Source organism: Aythya ferina (assembly GCF_964211825.1).
Source record: "Aythya ferina genome assembly, contig: HAP1_SCAFFOLD_235, whole genome shotgun sequence".
Classification (NCBI taxonomy): domain Eukaryota; kingdom Metazoa; phylum Chordata; class Aves; order Anseriformes; family Anatidae; genus Aythya; species Aythya ferina.
The window spans coordinates 66699-86194 of NW_028181302.1; the positions used below are offsets into that span (position 1 = coordinate 66699).

The 19496-nt window shown below is 46.9% G+C and overlaps 1 protein-coding gene and 1 long non-coding RNA gene across 2 annotated transcripts in view; both read left to right on the plus strand.

Moving 5' to 3' along the window:
* LOC311428992 (uncharacterized protein) overlaps positions 1 to 16122 on the plus strand; it is a 38995-nt gene extending 22873 nt beyond the window's left edge. The window contains exons 6-10 of the mRNA XM_084540179.1: positions 1662 to 1752; positions 3283 to 3353; positions 10881 to 10994; positions 14318 to 14546; positions 16105 to 16122. Of these exons, the coding sequence (XP_084396305.1) occupies positions 1662 to 1704 (43 nt within the window). The 3' untranslated portion in view covers positions 1705 to 1752; positions 3283 to 3353; positions 10881 to 10994; positions 14318 to 14546; positions 16105 to 16122. The remainder of the gene's footprint in view (positions 1 to 1661; positions 1753 to 3282; positions 3354 to 10880; positions 10995 to 14317; positions 14547 to 16104) is intronic.
* A 203-nt stretch (positions 16123 to 16325) lies between these two features.
* LOC311428996 lies at positions 16326 to 19276 on the plus strand. The gene is made up of 4 exons (XR_014687988.1): positions 16326 to 16519; positions 16645 to 16762; positions 18131 to 18560; positions 18725 to 19276. It is a non-coding gene; the product is annotated as an uncharacterized lncRNA (long non-coding RNA).
* Positions 19277 to 19496: the final 220 nt, after the last annotated feature.

A 19496-nucleotide genomic window follows, 5' to 3' on the forward strand; every position in this document is an offset into this window, starting at 1 on the left:
TTGATTCCTATTTGGGTATCATCTGTCTTACTGAGACTCGGGGAGTCGAGGCTGGGAGGGAGAGGTAGCATCTGTTACTAGGTCAAGTGTGGTGGAGTTGGGGCAGGGAGGGAGATGAGCTTTGGGATGCTCAAGGCCCACTTCAGATTTTTTTGCTGACTTGATAAAGGGTTTTTGTACGTTCAGGAGGCTGACTGCTTTCCCTGCCTGAGCAGGTGACTTACTTGAAGAAGTTCCCTTTCTCTGTAAACTTCACCTTGTTCTTCTAGCACCATCACGGCTACAACAGCACAACTGCAAATGCTCAGCCCTCTCCTCCCTCTCATTTGAAGTCAGTTAGACCTGGATTAGAGTCATAAGAGCCACCTATACAACTGTGTTCATCTGTTTGCCTCTCAGTCTACCTCCCTTTTTCTCATTTCTTGTTCCCTGCCATCAGGTGGCTTCTCTGTGTCTTTTTCTTTTACACAGTTCTCCCCTTCTCCAGGAGAGTTATGGGGGTTAGCTGGGTCAGGTTGATGCCTGGCACTACATGGAGGACCCAGCAAAGGCAGATTGCTTTAAAAATAGAAAATAATAAAAGAATTAACTCTCCAGAAACCCACTGACCATAATTGCTTTGCTGAAGAACAGTGAGAAGAGGCAAGCAGCTATGATACTTCCCTTGAGTACTCTCTTGGGCTCTAATTATTTTCAGCTCAGGATATTTGCTGTGTCTGATAAGACTCCTCTGTCTAATAATCCTTGCTGGCTCTCCCTTCCAAGCACTGGCCCAGTCTTGCCTCGAACCCCTGTAAACTTTCTGCACCCACAGCATCTCACAAGCATCTGCTGCCTGTTATACGATGAACCATCTCCTTTCACTTGCTGTGAACCTGTTTCTGATTACTTTCCTCTGATACTCCTAGTTTGTGGGTTGGATGGGATGATTAACAGGCAATCCCCACCCACCCCTCCAGTCAGCTTGGGATTTTGTAGACCTCTGTTAAATTGTCCTGATCCTTTTTTTTTCTAGTCTGAAACATCCCAACGCATTTGGTTGTTCCTTATATAGAAGCTGTTCCAGACCTTACATTGCACTTGTCCTTCTGTGAACCTTTCCCAGCTGTATTGCTTCTGCTTTGCACTTCTGTAGCTATGTGGTGACACTATCCATGTAACTACCTGGCTGCTTAAAGGGAATTTATGGGCACCGTGTGTTGCTGCAGTGACCAGAATTAGCTGCATGTTTTGGAGAAGCTGGCCCTTATTTGCAAAGGCTTTTATTACATGAACCTTTTCAGTGAAACTGCAATTATTATGAATCCTGAAAGAGGACTCTCTGCAGCTTCCAATTACAATTCTGGCTGCATCCAATTTGAATGTCATTTGCTATTTAGGGAACATTTGAAAATGCATTTTGGGAGGTGTCTTTCATTTCATTTATGGAGGCTAACATTACTTCTAATGCTAAAGGAAATTAAAAAGTGCTTCCTGCTTAGAATCAATTAGTTTTAATGAAAAAAAAAAAAGTTGGCTGCTGTATGGTGGCCACATGGCAGCTTCTCTGTAGAGAGGAAACCAAGGTGGCTGGATGCAGTGCCAGGGTTGTGTCTGTGCTGCTTTGCAAGTTCATCTGCACCCAGAACCACCTATTATAGCTTTGTTGGCTTCTGAAACAGGAGACACGAGTGCTTGCTGCAAACCAAGCTGGGTCTGCAGTGAGGAACCACCTAGGAATGGTTCAATAGCCGACACCTGATGCGAAAGCAGGTAATTTAGTTCAGATGGGCCAGTTCGGTCATGTGCCACTTCTTGTCTTCACCTGGTGGGAATTCAACAATGTGAAGGGGTAATGACCCAAGAGAATTTGGTCTGGGGAGCTGTGGTGTCAGGGTCAGGGAATTTCTGGTTAACCCGGTCACATGCATTTCATTCAGATCGGGTGCTGACGTGTTGATTCGCCTTTGCTGGATTATCCACATCTCGTGCTGCAGGATGTATGTTGGCCAAGGGAAGGAGCTGACCTGATATGAAACCTGCTGCTACGTGGTCTGAGCAGACTTGAGCCACCAGTGAGAGTGAACTGGGTCAGCACTGTGCACCCCGCATGAGAAACAGGATTCACGGTGTCATCTAACGATGCCTGAGAGTGCTTTCTTGTGCTTGTGTTTTCACTCCTTCCTACCTGGAAACAAGCACAAGTAGATTAAAAAAGCTGCTTAGTGGATTCTTGCATTTAGTCAAGTGACTATTGGCTTTTTTCAAGGGTTCACCAAACTCCACTAAAAAGCAGGTTGTTATGTGTTAGTCTGGAGCCCTTTTGTTCAGCCTTAGATGTTTTTTATTCCCTTTAGGGTATTTACTGAAAGAACAAGAAGAAAATAACTCAAGGTGGCACCATGCAAAAATTGTATGTTAAGAATGAGAGTGCTACATTTTGGCTTTTCCTGGAACACAAGTGTGATACCTTGCCCCCTTTTAAGTCAAGTATCAGTTTAGAAGGAAAGAAAGAAAGAAAGAAAAGGAATGATACCCTACCTCAAAATCCCACTAAAAGAAAGCATTTCAATGCACATTTTTCCTTCTCTGTTTGGGGGGAGAGGTGGCAAAAGAAGATTGGGTCAGCAGGATGTGAGGAAAGGCAGCACATATGACAAATGTTAGTCATGTTGTTGGACACTCAGCCTGCACTCACGTGGCATCAGTGAGGATGAGGAGATGTAGGAATGTAAACAAAACTGTAAATAATCATAAATGAACTCATTCATCTCATCCAGTATTACCTGATTATGCAACAGAAGTGCTTATATATTTTTTTATTTATTTATTTTTTTTAATTTAAGATGCATATTATTAAGGAATAAAGTAAAACATTTATTTAATCTCTGGGTAATATTCATAACTTAGTTTGCAACTCAGAATCCCAAAAGCTTCTTGGCTGGACAACTCCAGAAATATTTGAATCTGTTCTTAACTGTATGTCCTGGACCTTTGCTTGATTGGGATGATGTATTTAAGCCAAGGGGAGACTCACACAAGCCTGGCCATGTGTTATGTACAATGGATTTTGCAGGTAGAGTGTTAATAAGAGAGATTCATTATGTTTTGTTCAATGGTGCTGTTATCCATATGCTGCTTTTCAAAGCCTCTGTGCTTCCTGAAAGCATCTCAGCATACTTTCAGGCTTGGCTGGTGTTTTGATTTTGCTTGAAAATGGAGGGCAGAGTTAAGGTTATTTATGTTATTTAACTCTGACCATAGCATCTCATTTGTTTTCCTGACTTTTTTTTTTTTTTTCAGCACTACCTCATTACTGAATCTTCTGGTTTTCAAGATGAGAGTATACTGCTTTATTTAAGGACATCTTTTAGGTGAGTCAAACATATCTATAAAGCATTCATCTGATAATATGTGCACAAACCAAAATTTTGTTCCTTTTCACCCCAAACTGAGTGACCAATTAGTTAAAGCTTTCATGAGTGCAGCCATGCATAGTTAAAATGAACTGAAATCTAGACCTTGTGGAGGTGATTAAGAAGATTTAATCAGGCACTGCGTTATGCTACATCATCCTAGTCCTGGCATCTGAACTTGAGGGATGAGAGCCCTTGGTCTGGGCTGTCCAGCAGCAGTGGAAGATCAGGGATGGGGTTGGGTACAGGGAGGGGCTGGGCTGGTGGCCTCCAGGCAGGGCCACGAGGTGAGCTTGTTTCCACATTGTTCTATCTCAGCAGCAATTTGGTGATATACGAAAAGCCAGCACCACGGTGAGTCTGTAGCTGCCAGCCGTGTGAAGCGTGCTTTAAAAGGGCACGGCGACAGCATGTCTCTCCCATTTGTTAAGGTCTGGGTTCGCAAAAAGAAGCACACCTCTGGCTAAAAACAGGCCTTGCTGCAGTCTGGTGTGTACAAGGGGAGTGCTGCTGAGAGGACTCTCTAACAAGCAGGAATGCAGGAGCCTGGCACAGGCACATGAGCCCTTTCCTGTGATGGAGCCATGGAGTGTGCAGCAACCTGGTGCCCAGGAGCTGGAACGCCCCACTTAGCCCTGGGGATGCAGTTTGTTTCTGTGTTCTGGCCTTCCTTCCCCCTTGCTTGTTTAAACACTGATAATCTCTTTGGTACAGTGGGTATTTGTTATTGGACTTAGCTGTAAAGCTTCTGCAAAGCTCAGGGGAAGGCAGGGAGCAGCTGGAGACATTCCTCCGATGGACTCAGTTAGCCCTCTGCACCTCGTGTTCTTGTCCCCCCTCACCTCTTTATTTTGCCTACCCTCTTTTCACTGCTGTCTGTATTCCACTTCATCTTCACTTTTCTGTTCCTGGAACCTGCCACATGGCTTGCAGGGTTCCCATTGCCCAGGAGCCTTTAAGATACCACCCTGATGGGATGTCCCTGCCCGGAAAAAATATAATTTCCTGTTTTTTTTTTTTTTTTTTTTTTTTTTAATTTTTATTTCAGACTTCTGATAGTCAAAATGGATGGCAAAGCTCATTTCTTCTCCATCTCTTCACTAAGTGAAGAGGAAGAGCAAGGATCAGCTTGTCCAGCCCTTGTGCCCACTCCCCCCAGGGGGAATGCTTCACCCGTGGCCATTGTGGGGAGGTCCTTAGAAAAATCCTGCTGGATCTAAACTCATTCCTACATAAAAGCATGTGGCCTTCTGTTGCAAATTCACAGCTGCTTGTGGCACGTGCCTCTCTCTGAGCTGGAGGGAGCCTGAGCAGGAGCCCGCTGGGATGCTGCATATTCACACTGACTCCAGTCAAGATACTCACCACCTTTCTCCGCTCTAGTCAGGTGGCAACATTAAATATGACCACAGGCAGCTATCTGAAAGATTTAAGCACATCAGGCTTTTGCCAGCCATACAGGTGAATGAAATCTTCCCTCCCTCTCCAGCTCTCCATAGAGACCAGCTCCCCGCTGCCTGGGTTGCCAGCCAGCCACACGCTAATTGGGGCTGTCATCAAAAGAAATGAGTTTCCAGGCGAGCTGAGTTCAAGCAGGTCTGGATCTGAAGTGTGCAGCTGCCCACTCCCTTTTGTCTCCCTTCCCCTTCTGTCTTTCCTTTTTCTTCTGTCTCCTCTGTTTCTTTTTATTTTTTACTCTTTTTTTTTTTTTTTTGAGGTTATTAATGTAAATGTCCCCCTGTTATTAATTTTATTATTAATTAATGTAAAATGCCCCCTGACCAGGAGGGGTGAAGTTGAGCACACAGGTACCTCCAGAAAGGCATGCAGGCGGTGCAGTGCGGGGCAGGGCTCTGCTCTCTGAGGTGTGGGTGTAAGGCTGGGTACGGGGACATGGTTTATGGCACAGAGCATCCCTAGAAAAGCAGCCACCTAGAAAAGGATGGGGAGGAGAAGCCCGATGGGGTGATCTTGGGCATGTGGTTAAGACATGACACAGCTGGTGCACTTCTCTGGGCTGGGTACAGGGTCACAGAGGCGTTGGTCATGCCAGAAGCTGTCAGCATCATCATAGCCAGGCTGAGGTGAGGACGCATCCCTGGTGCCATAGGAATTGACTTCTCCTCCAGCCTGCATCTCCAAATCCCTCCGGGTAATCTCTGACTGCTCACTTAAAGATGCTCTTTAAAGCTGTGCCCCAAACCGGATGGGTTTGGCCCCTCCATCAGGAGACTGCGACTCCTAGTTGCAGGAGACTGAACTCTTAGTCGGTCCTCAAAGGCATCAGACTTGCACATTGATCTTTTGTACCATCTTGGTCACACAGGCCACGTTGCATCCCCTTTCTGTGCTGGCAGTACCGCTAATGGAGCTGGGCTCAAGCTGGATTTCTTCAGCATTTCATCTTACTTTGTTCGGCTTTAATGGCTGGGCTTTGCTGCTGCCCTGGAGTGACCAGCACTGATCATTCCTCTTTCAGGCTCCCTTCTCAATGCAGTGCAAATGTAATTTTTGTCCTCGGAGCATTACCAGTTTTAATAGCACTCTTAATGCTCTGTTGTCTCGTTGTTCTGTGGCTACAGTAAGGGTGGCAGTATGATGGGGCCTTCTGTGTTGCGCCCGTAAGGAATTTGGGAATTTTTCATTTCCATCACGGAGAACACCTTTCCAAATGCCTGTCCCCTCTGGGCTTGTCTGGGACATACGAGATATCTGGGTCCTCATGTTCCTGAGAGACTGAACTGCGCAAAAACTCATCAGAGACATGAATTTTGGCTGCAGCTCTGGTACCTCTTCTGAGATACCCTCCCTGATACCACCCTCAGGGACCAAAGCCACAAAAGGCTGAGGGAGGGAGCAGAGAGAGGCAGGACTGATGGAGAGACTGCTCTGCGTAGCTAGAGAGACCACGATTGCTTACCGGTCAGCTTGGAGGGTGGTGCTCCAGCTTTTGCAAATGGTGTTTTGCTCCAGAGCAGGTGCTGAGAGAGCACCGGCATCAGGGGCATGGGATTTATGTGGGGAGGAAGGGTGAGAAAGATGAGGGTGGATCGCACCCCAGCAAAAACATGACGACATTCACTTAGTCCTGTGCTGACGGCCGTGCGGTTAATGGAGTGAGAGGAGATGAAGGGTGGCTGATTGGAGGTGAGGAATGACACTGGTGGCTCAGAGCTGTGAACGTGATCTTCCTGTGAACATTTTTACCCTGCACATCACTGCATTTCTGAGTGCTGGACTAGGGAATCACTGGAAGCCATCTCCCCCAAATCCCAGTTTTGCAGGGCAGGAGCTTCTCGGGGAGCCTCATCCACCACTGGGCGTTTCTTCTAGCCCACAAAATTCATAGTTTGGGAGGTCACGAAGCCAAATGCTACCAATGGGTTCCATAAAGGGTTGGCTGATTTTATGGCCAATAATAACATTTGTAGTTATACATGCTACAGTAAGATAAGGCTAATCAATTCTCATGCTTCAGGTCAGCAGCTGATTGCTGCAGGGGTCAGGAAGGAATTATTTCCTCACCATTTACAGCTTTATTTAATTGGCCAGATGCATTAAGAACCTTTTAATTATTTTTTTCTCTTCTGTCCTCTGAAGCATATGGAATTAAGCACTTCCAGAGACAACGTTCTGCATTGGTAGGGCACCGCTGCTCTTGTCTGGTCAGGCAAATCTTGCCTGTATTAATGAACCCTTTTAATGCTTGGATTTTTGCTGGAAGTTAGCAGCCTGTTTTTATTCATAAAAGGATATTTCATTAGTGCTTCCTGATAACTCGGAGGAAAATTTGTTTGTTTCTTGTAAGTGAATGCTGTGTGCAGGACCTGCTCTCAATTTGGTTCCAGAACTGGATGGAAATTTTCTGCCCTAGTGCTAGTTACACGGGCATAGCAACTTATGTAATTTTTGATTTCTATCTTACACTTGAAAAAATAAATTAAAAAAAAAAAAATCCAACTGGGGCAAATCCAAATTGAAGAGCTTTGTTTTGAGTTGAGTCAAATTGTTTGCTTTAAATGAACCGAAGCCTGCAGCTAGGAGCAAATGCAACACTAGAGAGCTTCTGCCAGAACTGATTTGGGGGAACTGTAATTGAGATGCTCGGTTCCTTGGTGCGGACTGTCCTCTTCAGGGTGAGCTCATCTCCACTGCACTCTGCTGTCCTACCTGCACCCAGAGGAAAGCAGTCTGATAATCCCAAACTACCACTCCTATGGCTCCACATGGCTTTGCCAAAATGCACACTAGTCATGTCTGCCTCTGAAATGACCTTCATCATGCTAATTAGGATTAAAAACCTTTTATTCGTGATTCTGTTCTGAACCTCACTTTGGGGGAAACTCCATTACATCAGTCTGCAGTGGTTAAGCAAGCAGGGGAGTGCTGCACAGCTTCCTCACTCCATTTCCTCGCTGCTGGTTGGAGCTGCATAGGTTATAGTCTGCCCCCAGGCCAGCTCAGGATTTGTCCAGAAGCACCATTCTCTTTTATCACGAAAGAAGACAGATGCAATCCATTTGAACTAAAAAATGTAAAGCCTTTGTCTCTTTAGATGAAGCCTGCAAAAGAATTTTTCATTTTGGAAGCTTTGCACTGAAACCTTTTTTCGCAGGGAGTATTTTAAAAAATTAATATTCTCATTTGATTAAAAAGAAAAAGAAAGCAAATCTGGGATGCTTGAAATATTCTCTTTTAAATTAAAGTTCCAATTGCTCTGTGAGACTTCCAGATGAGCTGAAGTTTGCCCTGTTTCAGACTGAGCCACCGTTATCTTTGGATCTGAGTCTTTCCTGGAGTCTTTTTGTTTTCTTGTTTTGGCAAATTTTAGGAATTGCTGAAATTTTGTCTAACTTTGGGGAGGGAAAACTATCAAATGTCTCCCCTGCTCCTGCAGGACAGCAGCAGTATGCCCTTCCCTACAGTAACCTGACGTGTTTCTTTTAATGTGTATGCAAAGGAAAGCTCCTGCTTTCATCCTGGCTGCAGTCAAAGAAAGATGAAATGCGAAATTCATGCCCCATGGGCTGGATTTGTTTGGACATGGGTGACAGGGGTTAGGAGAGGTGAGGAAATGCAGGGACTGCCTGGGATGGGGTGATGGAGCAGGCTGTCACCCTAAAGCTGTCAGTGCTGCTGGGCCACGTCGTGATCTGTAGCAGTCACACCTCTCTTTTGCACCTATTGAGAGATAATAATAAATTAATTGAGGCTTATTAGTTAGATTAATTGTAAAACTGAGGTGAATTGCCCCCTTCTTTCTCCATCTGTATTCACTAGCCTTCCACAATCAATTAGATGCTGCCCATCGATATTTCAGCCTTTTTCAATAACGAGGCGGCAGTACTATGGTTCGTGCATTGAGCTGGAATGGTGTAGACCAAAAAATCATTATTGTCATTGCTTTAACATAGATTGGGAAGAGTGGGGTTCACCTGCTACAGCCTGAACCTCTGAAAAATGCAAGGAAAAAAAAATCATCAATTGCTTTACTGCTTTTCATGGTGGTTTGCCACCTGCCGTGCAGCGAGGGCTGAAGGGATGTGTCTGTCTGCTCGCTGGTCAGAGCCTCCAGAAAGGCTGTCAGGGCCTGCTGGGGAGGTGCTGGCCCTGTTTCCACCTCTGCAGCCTCAGTTCTGTCCCAGCTTTGGATGCAGTGTTCAAGTTACAGCCAAGTTCCCTCTCGGTGGAGCTGCGCAGAAGAGATGGAGATTTACACCTGTTCTCCCAACTGGAAAAAGATCTGCTTTTACAGTTAAATGTTGAAACTTTAAAAATGCAGGTTACTTCTTCATTTTGATACTGCATAGCATACTGTACAAATGGGAGAAGCAATATAACTAGTAATTGCAGACAAATTCTCTATTTCCTTTAATTGTTTCCGTAACTTGATTTACTTTTGAAATACTCTGTGGATGCCTTGCTTGTTTACCACCTCTTTGTGTTGCTATCACTTCTTCTGCCTTGACTGATGAAGCGCATTCATCATTTCTTTTCATTTGCTGTAGACAGACACAGTTGCTCTTAACAGCAGCTTGCTCAGAAAAGGAGCTTCTGGTAAAAATGGTTAATATCAGTCTAGAACACAACAAGGGATTTGTAGGGAAAAGGCAGAAATAGCATGCATCTGAAGAAAGCAATGTCTGAGCATCGTTTCAAGAGCACTGAGGAAAATGTAAGCAGGATGAAGCAAGTCTGTGGGTAGGGGAAGGGATGTAGCTGGGGAAACTTGAGGAGTTGTTCCTGAGAGCACATCTTGCCTAGGTCCTTGGACCATGTCCATGGCATCCAAGAGAGGTTGATGCCCTCCTGGGTATCCCCCTGCTTCCCCTCCCCATTGCTGCCTTTCCCCTCCTGGCTCTCCGCTCCAAGGATGTGACTCTTACCTAAACTGACCTGGTTTGGGCCAAGTTCTGTGTCCCACGTACCACTGGTTGTAATGGTTTGTCTCCAGGCAGTTTTTGTCCCTTGTGTGGGGTCGTTCTCCTGGTGGAATTCATGGATATTTGTTAGTTTGCCTGGGGGATGCGTCTTGTGAAACTGAGCCTTCTGGACAGGCACCTCACTTCTCCTTTACTGTGCTTTTTGTGCCTCCTGTGCAGGCCACTTCTGCTGCAGTGCTACTGGGTTCCCATCTCCTTCTCCTGCTCTTCCTCATCCCCTGAAAATGTTAAAATGATCAGGGCAGGGAGCTGCCTTGTCCCTGCTGCCTGCAGTGCCGGGCGTGCTTGCTTATGGTGCTCTCTACAATAAGCACCACAAATAACCCAGAGGCTCACCTTGGTCTTTTCCAGCTTCAAGCACTGGGCTCTCTTGCAGAACTGTGCCTCCTCTCACCTACTCTTCTGCCCTGGGAATCCTGAATTTGCTTCTGTGCAGAGGTTTGGCTTTGAGTGAAAGAGCAGACAGCTATCAGCCTGCTGAGACTGGTTGGTAGCTGCGAAACAGGGTGTTTTCCTGGGAGCTTTGGTGGGGGGGAGAGCAGGGGAGACATGAATTACATCCCTGCAGGCTGTGGAGGTATCTGATGCAGGATTCCCACACCTCCAGTGGTTCTGAGTGAAGTTGTTCCTGTTTCAATCAGTGCAACCCTTTTTGTGTGATGCCAGGCTCGGAAAGCCTGATCGGCTGTAACTGGCAGGTAGGTGAAGAAGTGACTGCGTAATTTTGCCTCTACAGAATTTTAGAGCCTGTTTCTTGGTATGAAAACTCGGGTGTCTGCAAGCCGCTGCCCATCTTGTGGGCTAGTGTGCCTCATGTCCATCAAAGCTGTATTTTTTTAAGATCTTTGCTTGGATTTTGCCCTGTATGCTAGCCTTCATTTCTCTCTCTTGTTGGTGTTTGGAGACTTCTTGAGATTTAGGATGGCTCAACCCTTCCAGGATGGGAGTGTGAGCAGCTGGCTAGAGCACGGCTGAGCTTCTACATGTGCTGGTAAATCCCCTAAACTTCTTCTAAGTGTGTTTTTGGTGTCTGTGTGCTCAGTGACTGGGCCAGAAATGAAGAAGAGGAAGGATGCGACCTGGAAGATATGTCCATAATGTGGTTCTTTGAAGATTTCACAACTACCCTGGCACCGTGTGTGGTTTAAAGAGGGAGGTAAGATTTCTGAAGGGGGTTATTTCCATGGAGCAGTGTTTGCACAACACGTGCCAGAAGTTGCTGCTGTTTTCTGGGGACAGCTGAGTGCCTATCTCCGCAAAGCTGTCTGCATGCAGCAAAGGCTGTCTGGGGATGCTGGCTGATTGCTTTTAATTTTGCTGTGAAAATAACCTAAACTGACTGAAAAAAAGCATTTCAAAGATGACTTCCTGATTGTAAGCCAAAGCTGGGGGCTGCTGTATATAGATGTTTCCTAAGCATTTTCTTTGGCAATAATCAGCCCAAAAGCTGGTCTCAGAGGAGGGTCACACATGAGAGTTATTAACAGAGGTTTTTACGAACATGAGACTCGCACTCAAATTTCAATTCAGATAAAATATGCCAATTGAAGTGTATCTTCCCCTGTCGCTTTTGTAGAGGGAGATTTTATTAACACCGATTGCATGGAAACGGAGGTCGGCCATGCTGCCCCCACGCAGATAAAAAGACATTAATGCACTTAGGCTGTGACAGCAAAGAGCAGCTGGTTTTATTTTATGTTCCTTTTGACTTCAGTGGGAGTTTCGCATGAGTAGTGCAGGACTTTTGGGACTGGGTTCAATGACAGATCCCGCTGGTGAGCATATCTGGAGGAAGGGCTGTGAAGGAGCAGCCTGCTGTCAGCCCGTGGTGTGGAGCAGTGATGGCAGGATATAGGGTGACCCCCAGCACTGCGATGGCACGGATAGATGGTGAGGACCTCAGGAATGCTGGAAATGGAGGAGTTGTGGGATGTGCAGGTGCTCCCAGGTTGATGAGGTGTGGATGCTCAGCCCAGGCATGCTGAGTGCTGGTGCACCTTGCTTCAAAGGGCTGGGGACGTGTGTGGGGTCATTCCTGCTGCTCGCCCCACACGGCTCGAGCCACGGCCGCTTGCTTGCCTTAGCTTGTGCATCCTGGTCTTCTTCGTGCAACAAATTCATTTCTCAATGCCTCAAAATAGAAATGGAGAGATGAGCTTTCGTGTGGCCCAGGCAGCAGACATGGAAAGCTGTGGGAAAGGACTGTGCCTGATGTGGGGACACCTGCCCAAATCCAGCCATGAGCCTGGTCCTGTGCTGTGGGCTGGTGCTGTTCAAGAGGGTGAGGAATTAAAGCCCCGCACGCGCCGCTCCCGCCTGGCGCAGCCAGCTGTGATGATGGATGTATCTCTCAGTCCTCGGCAGGAATTGTACAACACCTCATGACTGCGCTGCCCGATCGATTAGTACATCTCCTTCAATCAAGCAGACTATTTTGTGCAAGCCTGAAGCTGGCTTTCCAAGACGTGGGCTCCAACCTGTCTGCGCATTTTGCAGCTCGTAGACCACCTCCCTGCTGGAGGGGCGGGATTTGCTTGGGCAAAAGCTTTCTTCTTCTAGGTCATCTAATTCGGAGCTTTCTGATAAATAGGCTGCTCGACATTTTTTGATATAAAGGTCAACATCCTCTGATAGACTCGAGGATTTTAAGATAAGTGGAGGAAATGGCATTGGTAGGCTGATTTTGATAATGATACTAATCTTGTGTCTGATCTTTGATAATGATACTAACCCTATCGGTGTGCCGCTCATATCTCTGAAAATGTGACTGGTATTTTTTTTTGGCAGAACCAATGCTGGTTAGCACAGAATAGCTTTACTGGAGACTCTAACTTGTGCATGGGCTGCTGTATAAAATGCAGAAAAGGAACCTTGAATTGTTTTTAGGGCAGATTCAGTCAGAGTAATTGTTTTTGGCTGCATATGGTCACAACCTCCTGAGTCAGCTTTCCCAAAGCCGTGACGTATTTGCTAATTAATTATTGCAGTGATGAGTACACATTTGATATAACAATTGAAATGCACTTCTGGGGGCAGACTCTCTTTTTTTGCAGAACAGTTCCAAGTGCTAGAAATCCTTTTATTCAGGCAGAGGACAGGGACTGCCCTTTATCAGTAGTACTGGGGAAGGCAAGAGGGCCAAGAGAGTCATGGTGAGCTCTGTGCTTTGGGAAGCCTGAGAAGTGCCTGGGATGTGGAGATGTGGGTTTAGACCTTCTTGGGCTCAACAGCACTGGGACCTCAGTCTCTGTGGCTGGATGCTCACTGTTAAAACAAGGTTGTGCAGTGAACAGAAGTGGCAAGCTTTCCTCCCCAGAGCTGCTCGGCCAGTCTGGTTGTGGTTGTGCTTCTGTGGGGCTGAGCATCGTCCCCTCTTGTAGGAACTTTCTCCTGGTGTAAGAAGCAGAGAAGGTGGGTTACGGAGGAACTGCTGTCACCTTTGGAGACCACGGCAGAGGCTGTGTGAGCACCAGACTGTGCAGCACACAGACCGGTGTGTTTCTATTCCTTAGACTCACCCAGCAAAGGTCTGAGGGTTCCTGGGGACATCAGGGCTGGCGAGGTCTGGTTTCCAGCATATCTGTGCACCTGGAGGGTTTTGGTGCCTCTTGTGAATGCTAATTAAAATTTTCTCGAGGTAGGGTGATATATAAACAGCCCTCTGTTTTTAACATGATTTATAGTATCAGTTTTGAGGTATTCTTAGAACCAGGTAATTTGCATTTTTTTTGTCTTCTCTTTAAACATCTGTTTTTCCCAAATCTGTAAGGACATAATTATCCCTGATGCTGTCACCTCTCTATTGAATCTTGGTTGAAATAAGCCAATCACTTCAAAAGTTACCAGGGATGCACACCACCGCACTCCTGTGCAGCCCAAGTGTTTCCCTCAGAAATGAGGCTGAAGAGGTAAGATGGGCTCACAGTAATGCACAGTCTCTTTTTTTTTTTTTGTTTATTATTTATTTTTGTGTGGTCCTCCAAAGAGCATCCAAGTGGCACGCTGCCGTACTCGCCTCTTTACAGAAGTGCTGCATCAGCAGAAACGTAATGGATCTCTCTCCTTTGGTAACGTTTAGTGCAGAGAAAATGCTGCTCCCAAGGGGAACGGCTCATGCAAACCCTAACATGGCATAACCTGGCCTGGCATGGGAGCCGAGCAAGAGGGATACCCTCAGGGTCTGTGCAGTGCATGTGGCCAGAGCCTGTGCTGAGAGGGCACCTGCCTCTGCCCGGGCTGGTAAACTCCCTCCAGAGCTGCAAAACACAAACCTTTCCCTCTCCCCAGCTGTCTCATGAGAATGCTGATGCTTACGTTACCCTTGTCGGCATCCTTGGGATTGTCTCCTCGGTTAATTGCCTAATTGGTTTGAGTCGTTCATTTGTAATTTTGCTGTCTTGGCCACTAATGCATGGAGAAACATCCCGCCTGCATTGTCCTCTCTTCATTTTGACATTGGTGGTTTTTTCCTCTCAACAGCTTCGTGTCCAGCATTAGAACATGGCTCATGAGGGGCTGCTCTCTGCCTTGCACCCTGTGTCTCTGTGCATTGCCACCTCCCACAGCCCCTGCAGCATTCGTCCCTGCAGCATATGGCCTACCACGGGCATGCGTCGAAATCTGACGAGCATCCCCCATCAGGTGGGGCAGTGCTGCTCTGAGCCTGGCTCTCACCAAGGGCCTGTAGACGTTCAATTTCTTTTACAAGGTGCACAAGTGACTTTCTGGTGTCTGAGCCAGAACACCGGAGTAAATGCTTTTCCCATCTCCCACCACAGTAGACTGAAATCCCAGTAGAAGCAACTTATTCCTGCTACTCGACTGTTGCTGCCAGGAGTTATCTGTCCTAGTGGAAGGGAGTTTGCTTTGTGTGTTTGTTAGGCTCTTGCAATTGCTTGCTCCCTGTAGAGAGAGGTATAAAACTCCTTCCAGGTGACATTTGCAGAAAAAAAATCAATTGTTTATCAACATCCCAGCAATCAATAAGTGCAGTGATAGGTGCAACTGTCTCTATTGGAGCTTGGCCTTGATTGCTAAGTAGTCAGCTTTTTGCTAAAGCCACCTGTGGCTGGAGCCTGGACGTTCCTGTGGGACCAAAGGATGGATCTTGGAGGATCTTAGAGTAGAGACCTGAGGGGCGCCTTGTGCTGCCCAAGCCCACCCCTTCCACTAGGTGGTGGTGGTTATTGCTTGGGGCTCATTCTCTTTGGCCTGCTGGTGTCTGCTGTCTGGCAGACTTCAGGAGATGCTTGGGTACGTGTGGACAGATAGCCAGCGTGTCTGGTCTCTGGGAATTTCCACACCAAGCTGCAGTTTCACAGTGAAGAAGGGAAACACGGGACCAGAGACAAACCCTAGTTCCTCAGTCCCAGAGGAATCCACCATCCATTTCTGAAGTCTAAAGTGAAGCTGTGCCCACTTGGCCATCTAACTTGAAGTCCCCAGGGTCTTCTTGCTGCATCTGAAGTGCCCCCATGCCTGTATCACTTTTCCCTCCCTGATTTCCTCAGCAGCCTTGGCTTAGCACTGGAGCAGATGGGATGGATGAGGACCTGATACGAGGTTTGGGTTCCTGCTGGTGGGGCAGATGATGGTGCTTGCTTTCAGCACCCTGTGCCAGCGTCTCCAGGCATCCTTCTCCTTCCTTCAGTGCTGCTGGTGCCCAGCGGGTGCTGGTTGTGCCCGGTGCTGCTCCCTCTGCTCGGGACACCTGCGGGCGTTCACACTTGCTTGCAGCTGACTTGGTATCTCACCAAATGAGGGAATTCAGGTGGCCCTACCTGCACAGGGTTCCTGTGCCTGAGCTTTCCCTTCTAACCAACTCTGAGTTCTTCCAGTGACTGCCGACAAGGCCAAGATACCCTCTTACAAAAGATGCAGCACAGGAGTAGGGCTGGAAGAGTTAACACTGGCAGCTCGCAGACACGCTGGAGAGTTACATCATGTTGCTGTGGAAACTAACTTTCTGAAACCACAGTGATGTATGGTAAAGCTTTGGGTCAGCGGGTAATAAATTCTGTTTAAAAAGTGATTTTTTCCCCATCTGCTGATGTAAACATCATTAAGAGAAATGACGGCTGAGAGATGGATTTCTTTTTATATCAATTTTCAGACAAAGAAAATAATTTTTTTTTTATAATAAAAAAAGTTGCTGGAAATCAGAGTGTGCTATAAATAATAAAATAAAGAAAAAGCACCGGTGATGGAACAGAAATTTTCCCTGGTGATTGGTTTACAGCTTTCTGTGATTTAATGGTAACTTGCAGTTGCCTGTGGGAAGAAGCTGCAGCAAAGCCCTGGATGTGTTCCGTGAGCCGGCAGCCCGGCTGGCCTTAGAGGAGGCTTTTCCACTGCTGTCAGCCCAGGGTGAGTGGTGTTTGCAGCAATGCCTGAGCCCTGTCTTTTTCCTCGGGCTGCTCTGCTTGGCTCTGGCTGTGCAGGGCCTCTCCTGCCAGACCTGCTCGTGTCTTGGTAGGACACCGCGAGCTGCCCTTGCTGAGGATGTAGCCTGGGTGAGTCTCCTCAGCATCCTGGTTGCTCCGTTCGTTGCTGGTCAGCCTGGTCTGATGCTGGATTTGCAAACTGCTGCCTAAATCCCAAGCTTTGAGGACTTCAGAACATCGCTGCAATACAGTTCCTCTGTGCCGTGCATTTTCTTGCCCTGCCCATTGCCACTGAAGGGTATGTTTCCTACTGCCTGCCCTGCTGCTCTTGGGATACTCTGTAACACATGGGTTGATTTCTATTTGTTGTTATTACTGTTAATTATTTTGTTCTGTTTTGTTTTCTTTTTACCCTTTACCCAGGAGGGTCTGGAGCAGGGGAGCAAAGCTCACTCCGTTTACACAAAGCAATGTGACAGTCCCAGCTAACTGCAAGTGTGCCTCTGGGAATGCAGACAAAGGTGTCACCGTGATTAATGGGGTAATTAATAAGCAATTAATGTGCTTTAGAGCATGGCTATGCCTTTTATCCCAGCCATCCACTAAGTACTGATGCACTTTCTCTGGTGACCATCAGAGTTCAGAGCAGCTTGGGCTGATGAAGATGATGCTTGCAGACCATGATGCCACCAAGAGCTCCTCGGTGCCACTCTGCACTGACACAATGGGAAGTCTGCTTTGGAGGGAGGGAAAGAAAATGTGTGGGTTTTCTTCCTTTTTTTTTTTTTTCTTCTTTGTTTTTTAGCTAATTGATGGGATTAAAAATATTACAGTGGAATGCCCTTGAAATGCATGCTCTGAAATTTCCTTCTCTGGCGGTTCTTCCATTCACATCCCTGAGCTCTGAAAGCTGGCCTACGTGCAGACACCCCACCTGGCGTCACAAATTCACATTCCCCTGGCCAACAGCGCTGCTCTTGGCTGGTCCTTCTGCCTCTTTGCTCTCCCAGCTCAGCCTGCATTTTCACGTCCCCTCTCACAGCCCACATAAGCCCAGGGCTCTGTCGCGCCTGGGTGGGTTCCCTCAATCATACTCAATCCCATCGAGGTGCTATGTTAATGTCTGGAGCTGAGCAAGAAGCATATTTTCCATTTCATGGCAAAATTGCAGAGTTTAATTTAAATGTATTTTTTGTTCTGAAATGTCCCTGTGAAACCATTTAAAAATTGTTTACATATTTTGAGTCAATTTTTTTGGCATTTAAAAGCAATTGGAATGTAAAAAAAGCTTCTAAGTGCAAACTTGTTTTAAAATGAAAATCAAACTATTCCATGCCCTCAAAATAATGAAACATAATGTTTTGATGTTATCAAAACACCTGGGTCAGATTTTTGTCTGGAATCAGGAGCGTGTTGATACCGACGTGTCCAGGTGAACCATTTCCTTTGCCAGAACTCAGCGCGCTCCGGACGGGAAATCCCCAGGCAGCTCTGGCAGTAGCAGCCAAACCTGGCCTGCTTGTGTGATGTCATCCTTTCAACTCCTCAGCCTCAAAGCTTGTGCTCTATGAGGCATCCCAAAGGTGATAATTAACCAGCAAAGCTACTTCGTAGAAAAAGAGGAAAGATGATAGGAAAAAAAAAAAAAAAAAAAAAAAAAAAACCACATTCATGAGCAATGGTGTAGCCAAGGAGGTGAATGAGGGCTTGCTGAAGCACCCACGTATCTTAGAATGTGAATGTTATAATGCAGTGTGATAAAAAAAGAAATGAATGGGATAAAAAAATGTTGCCCAGGTCCAAGCATGTATGTGGCTTTGAGCTGTCTGGTGTGCTCTCTTGGCTCGCAGACACTCCAGTGCCTCCAGGAATGCAGGTCCTGTCTCTTCCCTGTGCTTGGATTTTGCAGGCTTTCTTCCCCTGGCTCAGTGTGAACCCATCTCAGTAACGGATGGAAGGAATTCAGGGGAAGGAGGTGAAAGATAACACAGCTTTGACGTGGCAGAGATGAGAAATTTTGCACTTTGTCATCGACTAATGGGAACAATAGCAGGAATGAAAGCTGACTGCTTGCTTTTGGAAAGCAGAGGAGAGAAACAACCGACGTGCGAGATGACAAGAAACATCTTCCCCTGAAGGCCAATACGTGTGTCATTTGAGCTCGATGTTCTGGTCCCCTCAGTTATTTAGGTGGCCTCCAGTCATGAAGAGCTGGAGCATTGCTAGGGAGCTGCCCAGGTGCTGCGTGAGGACAAAGATGCTCAGCTGGGAAAACCCTTTTCTTAAGCACTTGCCTGAATTCCCTGTGGCTTGGACACGTGCAGCAGCACGGAGACCAGGTAGTCCAGGCCTGGGGCATTGGAGGGGGCTCCTTGCCCACTGCGTCCTTGTACACTGGCCTTCAGGAACTGGGTCACCCCTTTACACCCAGCAGCTCTCCCCGACCTGCCTGTTGCCTGTGGCATGCCTTGTAAGTGCACTTGTTTGTGTTTTTATTTCTCAGGTCCAGCCTGGCATGTGGATATTTGAAAGGCCATTTGTAGTCAGACCGTGTATCTGCCAACACAGCCTGCCTACTGTAACCAGCTCGCTCATGTCATCATTTACCGCTCCTCCAATATTTGTGTCAACTGTGATCTTTGCTGGCAGCAAGCTCATGTTTTGCCTTCCAGATCATGGAGAAAAATCTCCCAACAGCCCTGGGCGGAGAACAGAGCTTTGTCTGAACCTCACCATGCTCGCCTGAGCTTCTGAGGCACCGGTGGCCTCCCCTGCTTCGGAGGAGTCAGGATTTCTAGTCGAGATCCCCAGTTCATCCGCCTCCATTTTGCCTGCCGAGCAGAACAACAGGACATGCACTGGGGAAGTTGTTTTAGCCGCGGTCTTAGCTTGATAGCAGTGACGAGAGGGCAAATGATCTTTCTGTCAGTGTAGTGAAAGCCATTGCATGCTATTGATTTTTTTTAATCACAGCACCCCATTCAGAGTGGTGCAAAATGCTGCTTTAAATATTAATGCTTTTCCCACTGCTGTCTACCTTTGCCCCCACGTCCTCCCATTCCAGCACGGGTCCCAGGCTGTGGGGCAGCTGAGGGAAGCTCACCGAATGAAGGAGGGCTGTACGTAAAGCACTCGGCAGTGCCCCTTTAACGCAGGAGCAACTTGACTTTTATTGCCAGTGCTGAGAGCATCTACAAACATAGATTTAGCATCAGCCCCCAGGCTTAAGATACAGCTGTTATATTTTTTCTTTCTCCCTTTAATTTTTTTTCTCT